Source organism: Orycteropus afer, unplaced genomic scaffold (assembly GCF_000298275.1).
Source record: "Orycteropus afer afer isolate SDZICR_OR568_19922 unplaced genomic scaffold, OryAfe1.0 scaffold00011, whole genome shotgun sequence".
Lineage (NCBI taxonomy): Eukaryota > Metazoa > Chordata > Mammalia > Tubulidentata > Orycteropodidae > Orycteropus > Orycteropus afer.
This window is the reverse complement of record NW_006921598.1, coordinates 18144054-18156616: the sequence shown is the minus strand read 5'-3', so window position 1 is coordinate 18156616 and position 12563 is coordinate 18144054. Positions and strand designations below refer to the sequence as shown.

The 12563-nt window shown below is 35.8% G+C and overlaps 1 protein-coding gene across 1 annotated transcript in view; it reads right to left on the bottom strand.

The window, feature by feature from the left end:
* The window catches only part of IBTK (inhibitor of Bruton tyrosine kinase), a 171931-nt gene extending 159702 nt beyond the window's left edge, over positions 1–12229 (bottom strand). The window contains exons 1-3 of the mRNA XM_042782244.1: positions 11912–12229; positions 4357–4453; positions 3145–3269 (exon numbers count right to left, since the gene is read on the bottom strand). Coding sequence (XP_042638178.1) covers positions 3145–3269; positions 4357–4453; positions 11912–12229 — 540 coding nt within the window. The remainder of the gene's footprint in view (positions 1–3144; positions 3270–4356; positions 4454–11911) is intronic.
* Between the last annotated feature and the right edge of the window lie 334 nt (positions 12230–12563).

The window sequence follows — 12563 nt, the reverse complement described above, 5'->3', positions numbered from 1 at the left end:
TGAAGAAGAAGAACAAAGTAGGAGGCCTCACACTGTTGGATCTCAAAACCTACTATATAGCCACAGTAGTCAAAACTGCCTGGTATTGGTATAATGACAGACACACAGACCAGTGGAACAGAATTGAGAACCCAGAAACAGATCCATCAACCTATGGTCAGCTGGTCTTTTGACAAAGGGCCAAAATACATTAAATGGGGAAGAGAATGTTTAATAAATGGTACTAGCAAAACTGGATATCCATCTGCAGAAAAATGAAACAAAATCTGTACCTCATAATACACAAAAAATCCAGATGGATCAAAGACTTAAATGTGAAACTTAAAACTATAGAGTTCCTCAAGGAAAAACTAGGGGCAAATTTAGGGGCCCGAATATATATAGACTATCAAGCATAACCCAAAATGCACAAACAGCAGAAGAGAAACTAGATGAATGGGACCTTCTAAAAATTAAATTTTTATGTGCTTCCAAAGACTTTCCAAAAGAATCAAAAGAGAACCTACAGATTGGGAAAAAATAATTGACAATGACATATCTGACAAAGGATTTAACTCTAGAATTTATAGAAAACTCCAACACCTCAATAACAAAGACAATCCAACTAAAAAAAGGGCAGAAGACATGAATAGATACTTCCAAACAGGATATTCAAGCGGCCAACAAACACATGAAGAAATGCTCATGATCATTAGCCATTAGAGAGATGCAAATCAAAACAACAATGATATACCATCTTGCCTCAGCATTAGTAGCAAAGTTCAACAAGACAGAAAATAACATATGCTGGCAAGGATGCAGACTGGGACTCTCATACACTGCTGGTGGGACTGTAAAATGGTACAACCACTGTGGAAAGCAGTATGGAGATTCCTTAAAAAGTTGGAACTAGAAATACTATTTGACCCAGCCATTCCATTACTAGGTATATATCATAAAGAAGTGAGAGCTAGGACAACAGACATATGCACACCCATGTTCATCGCAGCACTATTTACAATAGTCAAAAGATGGAAACAACCTAGGTGTCCATCAACTAAAGAATGAATAACCAAACTATGGTACATACACACAATGGAATACTATGCAACTCTAAAGAATAAAGTAGAATCTGCAAAACACTGTTTAATGTGCATGAACTTGGAGAACATTATGCTGAGTGAAATAAGTCAATCACAAAAGGACAAATATTGTATTAGTCCATTATGGTAAAAAGTCAAGGAAAGGTTTATACATGGAAGGAAATTTCTTTGTTCGTTACCAGGGATGGGAAGGGAGGGGAGGGAACACTGTTAGATAGGTAGAGACAAGTATTGATGTGGGTGAAGAGAAGGGCAATGTACCAAATATGAGTGATCAACATGGTGGCATTGAGGAAGAGGAAGATATAGAGAGGTGCATGGGAGGTATAGACAACAAAGATGAATGCTTTTGCACATACAGTACTGTGTTGTCAGTGAAGGCAAACATGGATACACGTGTGGATAGATGGTGGACAGGCTGAACTATATATATGTCTATGTAGTGGGTGTGTGCCCAAGACCATGTATAGGGTTGGCAGATAATGTTTCTACAAGTGTATTGCTATGTTCCGTAAGAATTCCCAGGTATAGTAGAGCTGACAAGGGACAAGGTTGTAGTCACTTCTTGGACACAGCCAGCTACCTACAGAGAGCAAGTAGCTGGACCTGTGGGCTCAGGACCATAGTCACAGGGGACATCAAGCTCAAATGGCATAACATACTACACAAAACATTGTTCCACCTCCTACTTTGGTGAGTAGTGACTGGAATCTTAAAAGCTTGCAAGTGGCCATCTAGATGCAACAATGGGTCTCTCCTCATCCAGAGCAAAGAAGAATGAAGAAAACAAAAGATTCATGGAAACAATTAGTCCAAGTGACTGGTACACCATGCAATAATACTCAGCCTATACGACTAGGAGACCAGAAGAACTAGATGGTGCCCGGCTACCACTGTCAACCACTCAGAGTGGGATCTATGTAGGAGATCCTACATAGAGAGGGAGAACAATGTGAAACAAAACTCAAAATCATTTGGAAAAAAAAAGGGACCAGGTTTGCTGGTCTGATAGAGCCTGATGGAATCACTGAGACTATGGCTCCCAGCTGCCCTTCAGGTCTGGAATTGAATCCACTCCTGTGGCTTCCATCCAAACAAAAGACAGGCATATGAGCTGAACATTTACACTAGGTAGATACACTCCTTGGAGAAAACAATCATGGGAGAAGGGCTGTGTATGCACAGGGACATAGCTCAGGGGGCAGGGGTGCATGGAGGGAAGGACACAGGGAAGGTAACTATGGGGCGGAAGTGGGAGGGGAGCTGCTGCATTGTGGTAAATTGTAGTCAATGTCATAAGACAAAGTGTATGTGAATTGCCATATGGAAAGTGAATTTGCTTTGTAAACTTTCACCCACATGACAATTAAAAAAAAAAAGTCACTATGCACAGTGTAAGAGAAAAAGTGTATTCAGTATGTCTTTTGTATATCTTTTTTTTGTCTAATATATTACATCTTCAACAGTACTGCATGACTTTAAATACTTTTATATTTATTTTCAGGTTTCTCTCTTCCCTGTTTTCTGTCCCCTTATCCGTCTTGTTCCCAACATCAATCCCACCCCTCATACACAAGCACTTATGCTTTCACGTACTCTGACCAGAAGACCAAAAACACTAAGCCCACTGCCATCAAATAGATTCCAATTCATGGTGGCCTATGTGTCATTGAACAGAACTTTGCCATGGGATTTTCTTATTTGTAATCTTTACAGAAGCAGTTTTCCAGGCCTTTCTTGCATGGAGCCACTGGGTGCTTCTGAACAGCAATCTTTTGGGCTAGCAACAAAGCTTGTTAAGCATTTGTACCATCCAGGGTCAAATATCTGTGCAGTCCCTTCCAATTTATGATAATGTTCTAACATTTCATACTTTTAGATTATTTCACATAGTCTAAATATGATTAAGGCTAACAAACCTAAAAAATTAGCAAAGTTCTACTGATTGACTTTGTCAATGTTATTATTTCAACAAAGCTAACAGAATCCAAATGAAAAGCTGAGGTATCAAATATAATAGTTCTTTTAATCTCTAAAAGTATTCAGTTGTACATAAAAATACCTGCTTGATATAAATTCCATTCCTAGAGAATAGATCCACCAACTCTGGATGATGCTTGCTATTTTGGCTTCCATGACCCAGGGTGAAATTGGTATTATCTCCCCAAGTATAGACGTCTGTAGGATCTAAAATGAAAATAAGTTTTTATACTCCTTTAATATTGTTAAGCAAATATTAATTAATTTCAATTACAGATGCAATCTACTGATCAGTTTAGCTAAAACATGCTTTACAGGAATTAATTTAACTATATTCAAAAAGCTGATGTCAAGACTCTTAAAAATTAATATATGAATTATGAGTCCATTAATATATAATTCTAAGAACAAATATCAGAAAATCAAAATCACAATACAGGCCTGTCTCAATATAAGCAATCTAACATCTGTTCCTTGTTTCTTTAGCAGCCAAATGAGTAAAATATCACCTGTTATACCTACTTAATTTCAATGAAAGTTATAATCCATGTAGTTGTTTTAAATATAAGATGTTGTGAGTATATTTGTTTCTAAATGAAACAAATATTACATTATTCACTATTCCTACATAAATACTAATTTTCAATAATTTTCTCTTGATAGATGTAAAATTACACTACTGACTAGTAGGGTAATACTTGATTAAACTGGGATAAAGTCTAATTATGGCTAAGTTTATGATATGAACTTTCATTTTTATTTTGGAATGCTGATGAAGCTCTAGAATGGAACTGCAACTGTTACGTGCAATGTGGTGTCCAAGGTAGAAATAAAAATGGAGAACGTTTATTTAGCTGGCTCCTTAATTAAAAGTGAATTACACAGTGCACATTTCAACCTCTTCTTTTTCCTCCAATTGCCTCTTCCAGAGGTTAATGGGCAAACACGTTGGAGGGACAAGTGAAATTAGAATGTGGGAGCAGAACAATCATTTCCATTCTTTTTTCTCTCTATCTCAAATGTTGGTATTACTTTCTGGCTGCAAATAATTATTTTACAGTAGTTATAATTCTAACTACCTTTCCACTTTAGGTTGTATTTTTACGCTTACAAACATAAATGTGAATTGAAAAATGTAAAATAAAAGTGTTTGAAACATCAAACCAAAAACATCAACCAACATATCATATATCCATACACAAATAAATCTTTTCAAGTATTATAAAAAGAATAAAATTTCATTAAAATTTTCTAAGCTGTACCTTAACAGAATATATGTGTGCAATTTTCTTACCAGTATTCTTGAATATTACGTGAGTTGGTCTATCTTTCATTACAAGATCCAAAGCTGACAAACCTTCTTTATCTTGAATATATAGACTAACACCATGCTAAAAAAAAAAATCAATTTACCTGTAATCAGTAATTTCTTACTATTATATATCAAAAAATCAGATGCTCAAGTCTATAAATACAAAGAAAAAGAAACAATAACAATCACCATTTTTTTCTCAGATACATAAATGACTAAGAAAAATCAAATATCCAATTCTTGGGAGAATAAGGAAGAACCAGAAAATATAAAGAAATAAAATAAACCACATCTAATATCAAGATGAATTGGATGTGAAGGGCCTGTAAGGCAGGTCCTATTGCCTAGAAGGCTAAAGGCCTATGTCTGTGACTTCTTATATTTTAAGAGTCATACCTCATGTCTTCACAGGTAAGGCCTGTAAAGATTTCAAGGCACTGGCAGAACAAACCTCATATTAGGATTGGCTCTTTATAAATATGATGCGATCATCTGTGCTCTATTTCTTTTTTGCCTTTAATTCTATTATATCTATTACTAAGAAAATCATATTCTTTAATTTTGATTTGTATAATTTTTTGTCCTACCTTTCTACTTTTAAATTGTTTTACAGTACTGTTTAAATGTTATCTCTTGAAAGTCACATATAACTAGAATCTATCCAAAAAAAAATCTGGGGTATGCATGTGAGTGCACACACGTTTCTAAGAAGCAATTTAAGGTAACATGCAGTCTTTTATCTCCACAATTCTAACTCAAACATGAATTGGAACAGTTTCTGTCCCACTTATTTAAGCAGTTTGCATACCTCATCCCTATTATTATACTTTAAAAAAAAAAAAAACTCTAATATGGGAGTAGGGAGATAGAGAGCGACGTCCAATTCATGCTATTTTTACCTCATCCCACTCTTTAAAATATAAAATGTACTCCTTTTCAAGAAAACTTTTAATGTTTGATGTCAAATATTGTAAGACTGTCAACAGTTACTTAGACTAATTTCTATTTAAAGGAGCTCTAGTGGCACAGTACATAAAGCATTCAACTGCTAACTGGAAGACTGGTAGTTCAAATCCACCAGCAGCTCTGCAGGAGGAAGATGACGCAATGTACTTCTGTGAAGATTTACCTTCTTGGAAACCCAATGAGGGTCACTATAAGTCAAAATCAACTTGACAGCAATGGGTTTAGTTTGATTTGGGTGTGTCCATTTAAACTAGTGTGAGTCATCCCTGCCTGTCCACACAGTTTACTGAGATAGTTAGTTATAGGCCAAGATGAACCATGAAGTTTTTAAACTCTAACGGGAGCTGGTAGCACAGTGCCTAAGGCATTGGCTGCTAACCAGAAGGCTGGCAGTTCAAACCCACCAGCCACTCCTCAAGAGGAAGGTTGGGCAATGTACTTCCATAACGATACTGCCTCAGAAACCCAAGGAGGGGTCGCTATGAGTCAGATCCGACTCGACAGCAGTAGGCTAGGCTAGGCTAGGCTAATGGTGGTAAGTTGAAATATTCTGTTTAGAATTGCTTAAAAAAGAATCTCCCGTTTACCCTCACAACATCAAATTTCTAAAAATGTAAGACCAATTCTAACTGCACTGTGTTCTAGATGGTTATAATACTTGTTTTCCAAAGCTGTCAATTAAAAGAATAGTCTCAAGTTAGTGAGCTAACAGTTAAACAAAAAAGAGAAGTGATCACCAAAGATCTTATTCAATTTAAAATTATTCCCCCTGTCCACTACTTTCAAAAATGTCAGGCATAATCAATTCATGTGGGAGGACCTAAACTGATCTTTTATAAAGAAGGGTAGATTCAGGGGTGGAGTGTCCTAAGCTATGAATTTGACAAATGAGATCCTAGAAGTATCAATCCCTAGAGACTTTATTTTGCTCTAAATTTTATATAAGCCAACCGAAACCAGTGGCATACATATATTTCCATCATCCTAAGCAATACCAATCGCATAAAGGACTTAGGACAATTTTTGTCTTCAAAGCCCTCTAGTTATGATAGGCTCTGATGCTTTCTAATGTTTATCTTACTCTCTAAAGATAATAGACCAATGTATAGTATATCCTGTTTATTTAAAGACCAACTCTTCACACATCCCCAAAATAGTAAGTAAATTCATTAGCTTACCAAATAACTAAAAACCAAATCCACTGCCACTGGGTTGATCCAGACTCAGAGCAACACTAGAAGACAGAGTAGAACTATACTACACAGTTTTCAAGCCTGTAAATCTTTACAGAAGGAGACTACCTCATCTTTCTCCCACAGAGCGGCTGGTGAATTTGAACCACTGACCTTTTTGTTAGAAGCCAAATGCCTAAACTACTGAGTCACCAGAGCTCCTTAGCTTAGTAAAATAGCATTTAAAAATATATGAGGTTTATAACCATAGGCATCTCAAACCAATGAACAGCAACAAGAAATAAATGGACTGTAGACACAACTATTCCAGTATAACCACCACCCATCTGTAAGTATGTTATACTGCAGGGGCTTGCATGCTGCTATGATGCTGGAAGCTATGTCACCGATAACTTCATATACCAGCAGGGTTACCCATTATGAACAGATTTCATGACAGCTTCCAGACTAAGAGACTAGGAAGAAAGCCTTGGTGATCTGCTTCTGAAAATCAGTCAATGAAATCTTATGGATCACAAGATAACACTGTTCGACTCGCTTGCTTTGAACACTGGTTCAAACCACTGGTAATACTATTGGAAATGTTTGTCAGGAATACTGAAAGTGTTTTTGAACTGTCTTCCCCAAAATCAGAGCCTAAGATAAAGATCTGCATGCTAGAAAGCAGTAGCAAGGGATCAGGGAAGTAAATCAAGAAAGGAGGAAAAATTAATTCAAAGATATGTTACTGAGTAGGTTATGATGGAGACTGGTACATTATCTTGCCAGGATGTTCTGGCAGCCTTCTGAAATATACAACAATAATTGCTCAAGCAAAAGATAAAACAGGGAAATATTTACCACTGGTTTCCATTAGCCATTAGTCAAGCCTCTCTACAGAGGCTTTACTCTCCTGTGCTTTTAGGTTGTCATGCATGAGTGCCAAGCCCAGGGATGAAAATAAAAGGCATTCAGTACAAACCTACAATAATGTACAGAGTACATGTACATAAAGCTGCTAGAAGCCTGTGTGGAACTGCTCACAACTGTGGCTGGAATAAGAGATGAAGGTAAGTATATGACACATTGATCTTTCCAAACTAGTTATGAGCTAAACTCAATGAATTTAATGTAGTTCTCTGCTATTGGTGCCCATAATAATGGCAAGAAAGTCAGGATCAAAAGACCTTGAGATCACATAATTTCCAATAGGTAAGAATAGGGATGTATTCTATGCTCCTTCTTTCAAGCTATAATAGTACTTTTTGATACACAAGCTAGATGCCCTCCTACTAGAGATGAAAGTACGATTTGTATGTTCTTATATTCAAATGACATGGTTTTAACATTATAAACTAAGAAAATTAGCTAGAGTTTTAATAGACAACTAGTCCAGTTATATAATTATCACCCCCACCCAGGATGGGAGAACTTCAGATAAATATTCTATAACCTTAATTTTAAATGATTTATAGCTATTTACCAAAAAGTATATCATTTAATATCTAAAGGATGCATTCCGAGATTCACTTATCTTGGACTCTGCAATATGAAACTGTATTGCTTAATCGTTCTAGTTATATATCTATATGGTAGAGATATTTACAATCTTTTTGTTCAAAACTTTCCCCAGGCCAGACATCAAGCTCAATTGGCATAGCATATTACACAAAAACATTGTTCCACATCCTACTTTGGTGAGTAGCAACTGGGATTTTAAAAGCTTGCACGCGGCCATCTAGATGCAATGATAGGTCTCTCCTCATGCAGAGCAAAGAAAGAAGAAAACCAAAGACGCATGGAAACAATTAGCCCGAGGGACTGGTACACCATGAGATCTTCAGCCTATATGACTATGAGACCAGAAGAACTAGATGGTACCCAGCTACCACTCTCAAATGCTTGGAGGTGGATCTATGTAGGAGATCCTGGGTAGAGTGGGAGAACAATGTGGAACAAAACTCAAATTCATAAAAACAAAACAGGGGGCAGGTTTGCTAGTCTGATAGAGATTGGTGGAACCTCTGAAACTATGGCCCCTAGCTGCCCTTCAGGTCTGGAATTGAACCTACTCCTGTGGCTTCCAGCCAAACAAAAGACAGGCATATGAACTGAACATCTGCATTACGAAGATAACATTCCTTGGACAGATCCATCATGGGAGAACAGAAGGGCTGTGTACGCACAGGGAGATGGCTGAGGGGAGAAGGGAGTGCATGTGAGGGAAGGACACAGGGAAGAGGTGGCTATGGGGAGGAAGTGGGAGGGCAGTTGTTGCACTGTAGGAGATTACAGTCAATGTCATGAGGCAAAGTATATGTGAATTGCTGTATGGAAGATGAATTTGCTCTGTAAACTTTCACCCAAATCACAATAAAAAATTTAAAACAATAAATAAATTTCCCCAGGCCAAACTCAAAAAAAAAAATGATATAATTACTAAAACTTAATACTATAGAACATAACCAACAGTAGCAGTCATTTGCTTTTCCTTTTCCTTTTTTTATTGGACTTCTACCATGCATCTTCCCTTCCTAACAACACCCAGAATCTTTTGGCACTCACCCAGAATCTTTTGGCACTCAGCTTTGGAAAAAACACAATTTAAGCAAGACATGGACCTATAATCCAAGGCTAATCAATTGAAAGCTTGCTTTCAGAAATCTTGAATTTTGTAGATTAATGTAAGAATCAAGCAGAGATGAAGATTGGGGATGAGAGGGCATGCAAAATAGTTCAAGTCTTCTTGATAGAAGTTAGGTTGTTTTAGTTTGAGGAGTTTCATCTGTTTATAATTTGACAGTTAATTGAGTTATTCTGTTTCCTCACATCATTCTCTATTCTACAAGGTATCTGATAGCCCTAAAATATTTGCTTATGTTACCACAGTTGGTTTCTGTTGTGTGCAAAAAGAACACTAATATACCAACATTTATTAAGCACCTTCTTAATTTGTTCAGGAGCTCTGATGGAGTAGTACCTTAGGCATTTCACTGCTAACCAGAAGGCTGACGGTTCAAATACACCAGCCACTCCTTGGAAGGAAGACTGGGCAATCTACTTCTGCAGAGATTCCACCTTGGAAACCCAAGAAGGGGTCACTATGAGTGAGGACCAACCTGGCAGCAGTGAGTTTGTTTTTATTTGTTTATTGAATTATCTGGTTTTGGTCTTTTTCACCCTACTAGAATGAAAAAAAAACAAAGAAAAAAAAGGGCTCTTGTCTGTCTTGTTCACTGCAATATCCCTAGCATCTAGATCATTGCCTGTCACATAGCAGGTACTCAAAAAAAATTTGTTCTAAATACTTTACATACAGTATACCATTTAATAGGTACAACCTTATGATTGGTATACCATTTAATCCACACAACTTTATGATTAGTATATATAATTTAATCTACCTCTTATGATTCTATAAATTCTTCCATTTACAAATGGGAAAAATTAGAAGTAAACCCTCAATACAGCAACAAGACAAAACAGGACCCTATAAGCACAGTCTTTACCAGTATTGCATCTCATCATGGAACCAAGAAGCTAGAGAAAATCTACACAAGATATATTGTCTCTACTTCAGCTTTTTGTAGATACCAAGTTTCTGATAAGGTTATATCATTCACAATTGGGAACAGACAGTGTAAAAAAAAATTTTTTTTGTATAATTTATTTTAGTATTTAATTACAAAATTTTATAGCTATGAAGTTTTTATCAAATACAAATTAATTTAAAATGTGCATGTGAATACAGTCTCTTCCTGCCAATCTATAATATTTGAAGTGGTATAGGTGATATCAGAAGTGAGATTGACATGAAGACTCCTATCACCATAGTCTTTCTAATTAAAGAAGTGTTGCAAGGACAATACTTTTTTAATTAGCCTTCCAACACATCGCTAATTAAGTTAGAAGTGTTGGAAAGAAATGATGTGCTGAACATATTCAGATAGCTTACAACATGAAAATACGTAATGGTTGAAAGGGGTTTTTACGGGTATATATGCCGATCAGTAGGGCTCAGATGCAAATAAATGATAGTCAAGCCAAGGGCAAGATGATCCATGGCATGATTTCCTAGCTTCTCTTAGAGGTTATCTTGGTGAGGATAATGGAGGATCTCTAAATAAAAATGAAACATCAAAGGGAGGGAAGATCCCAAATTCAAGTCAGACCACAACTATTTCAAAATTGAAGCCCCAAATCCTGACACTTAAATGGCAACCCCTCAGATAAAAGAAAACACAGAACCCTCTTAAGTACTGCAGGATTGGCAATCATTTAATTTTCCAAAGAAACCTGAAGATGTCAAGGTTTTAGAGGTGGGAAAAAGTAAGAATAGGGCAGCTAGATGCTTTAATTCTTATTATCCTAACTGCCCTATAAAGACAAAAGAGGTTATTAGAAGGGAATTAAGAAGACACTAAAAGGTCATAGATATAAAAGTACTATTAATAAACTTATGATAAGTTTTTTCTTCACAGACCCTCCCTTGGAAAAAAAAAAAAAAAAGAGAGAAAAGTACTATTACTATCTTCATTTTACAGATGAAAACCAAGGTTTAAGATTCAATAACTTGTCCAAGATGACTCAGTCGTAAATCTAGGCAGTTTAGTTCCAATAAAGGACATTTTTTTACTATTCATACATAATGAAAATTACTTTAATTAGTAAATGTTACTATATAAAGAGTGCTATATAAGTAACATTTTAAAAGTCAAAAACAGAGGAAGACATTGAATATAAGTTCCCCAATTTGACTACAAGTTCCTTGAGGACAGGAACTATTTTGTTGTTTGGGTCCTCTACAAATCATTCAGAATGCCTATTAAAAAATAAGGCTGTTAAATTTAAATTTCATAACTAATAGTGAGTTTTTAATTTGTATACATTAGTCAAATGACATAGGTACTTATCTCAAAACACTATATTATATTCAGTATAAGACTTAAGCTGATTATAAACATCATATTTTTGTTTTTCCTTTTTAAGAACTACACTTTATCCTAGCCAAACAAGAAGCGAATATAATAATCAAATCACAGGTTTTAGGTAATGGTCAATAACATTTTAAAGTAGTTAATAATATAGTTATTTAAAAGTAAATCATAAAAACCAAACAGTACTGATTAAGTGTCTGGAAGTTGCTTCAAAATAATAAGGGATGGAGGAAAAACTGAGGGTACTTTCATGTATGTTTAAAATTATATATCATAAAATGTTTAAGTAAAAAGTATATATGGGATTTTAACTCCAAGGATGAGCTACAGTAATAAAAGATATCAAACAAGTGATAACAACAAACTCAAATCCTTTTTGGAAAGTACGTGGGCCGTGTAAAAAAGATTAAGAAAACTATATGCTTTGGCCAGATACAGCTTTAATTAAACAAATGAACTTACCTTCAAAAGAGACCAAACACAGTCAATATGCCCATAAAAAATGCTTCTGTGCAAAGCTGTCCATCCTGACTCCTTGTCTTTCACCAAGGGATCCACTCCTTTCTCAATAAGCCAATCTAGCACTCCTTTCTTTCCACAGGAGGAAATCAGGTGGAGGGCATTTCTGCCAAAGGCATCCTTGATAGTTGCAGCATTGTAACAATGACTAGAGAGAAAAGCCTTAATCTGGCCTTCACTCCCCTTTGTCACTACAGAGAGGACATCTAAAGCATGCTTCAGGGATCGACATTTTGACGTACAGTCAGGGGCAGAATTCATCCTAATATTTTATATACTGTTTACTTCCTCAGAATAGTCAGTTAAGACAAACTTTTTTAAAAATGAAAATGTTAGGACCCAAAGGTATATTCAAGATGAATTACAGAGAATAAATTGCCTTTTGAGGATTATAATTTAAATCCTAAGGCAGCAGTATAAAACTATGTATCTTTGTACAATTTATTTTGGCACTTAAATCAAAAAAATTATAAACAGCTCTTTTATAAAGTCTGTATCAAATTTATTTTTTAAAAAACTTTCCACAGTTTATAAATTATTCCTAGAGTCAAGCACCAAGGGGGAGTGAGGAGGGGAACTCCCCCTCCACACTGTG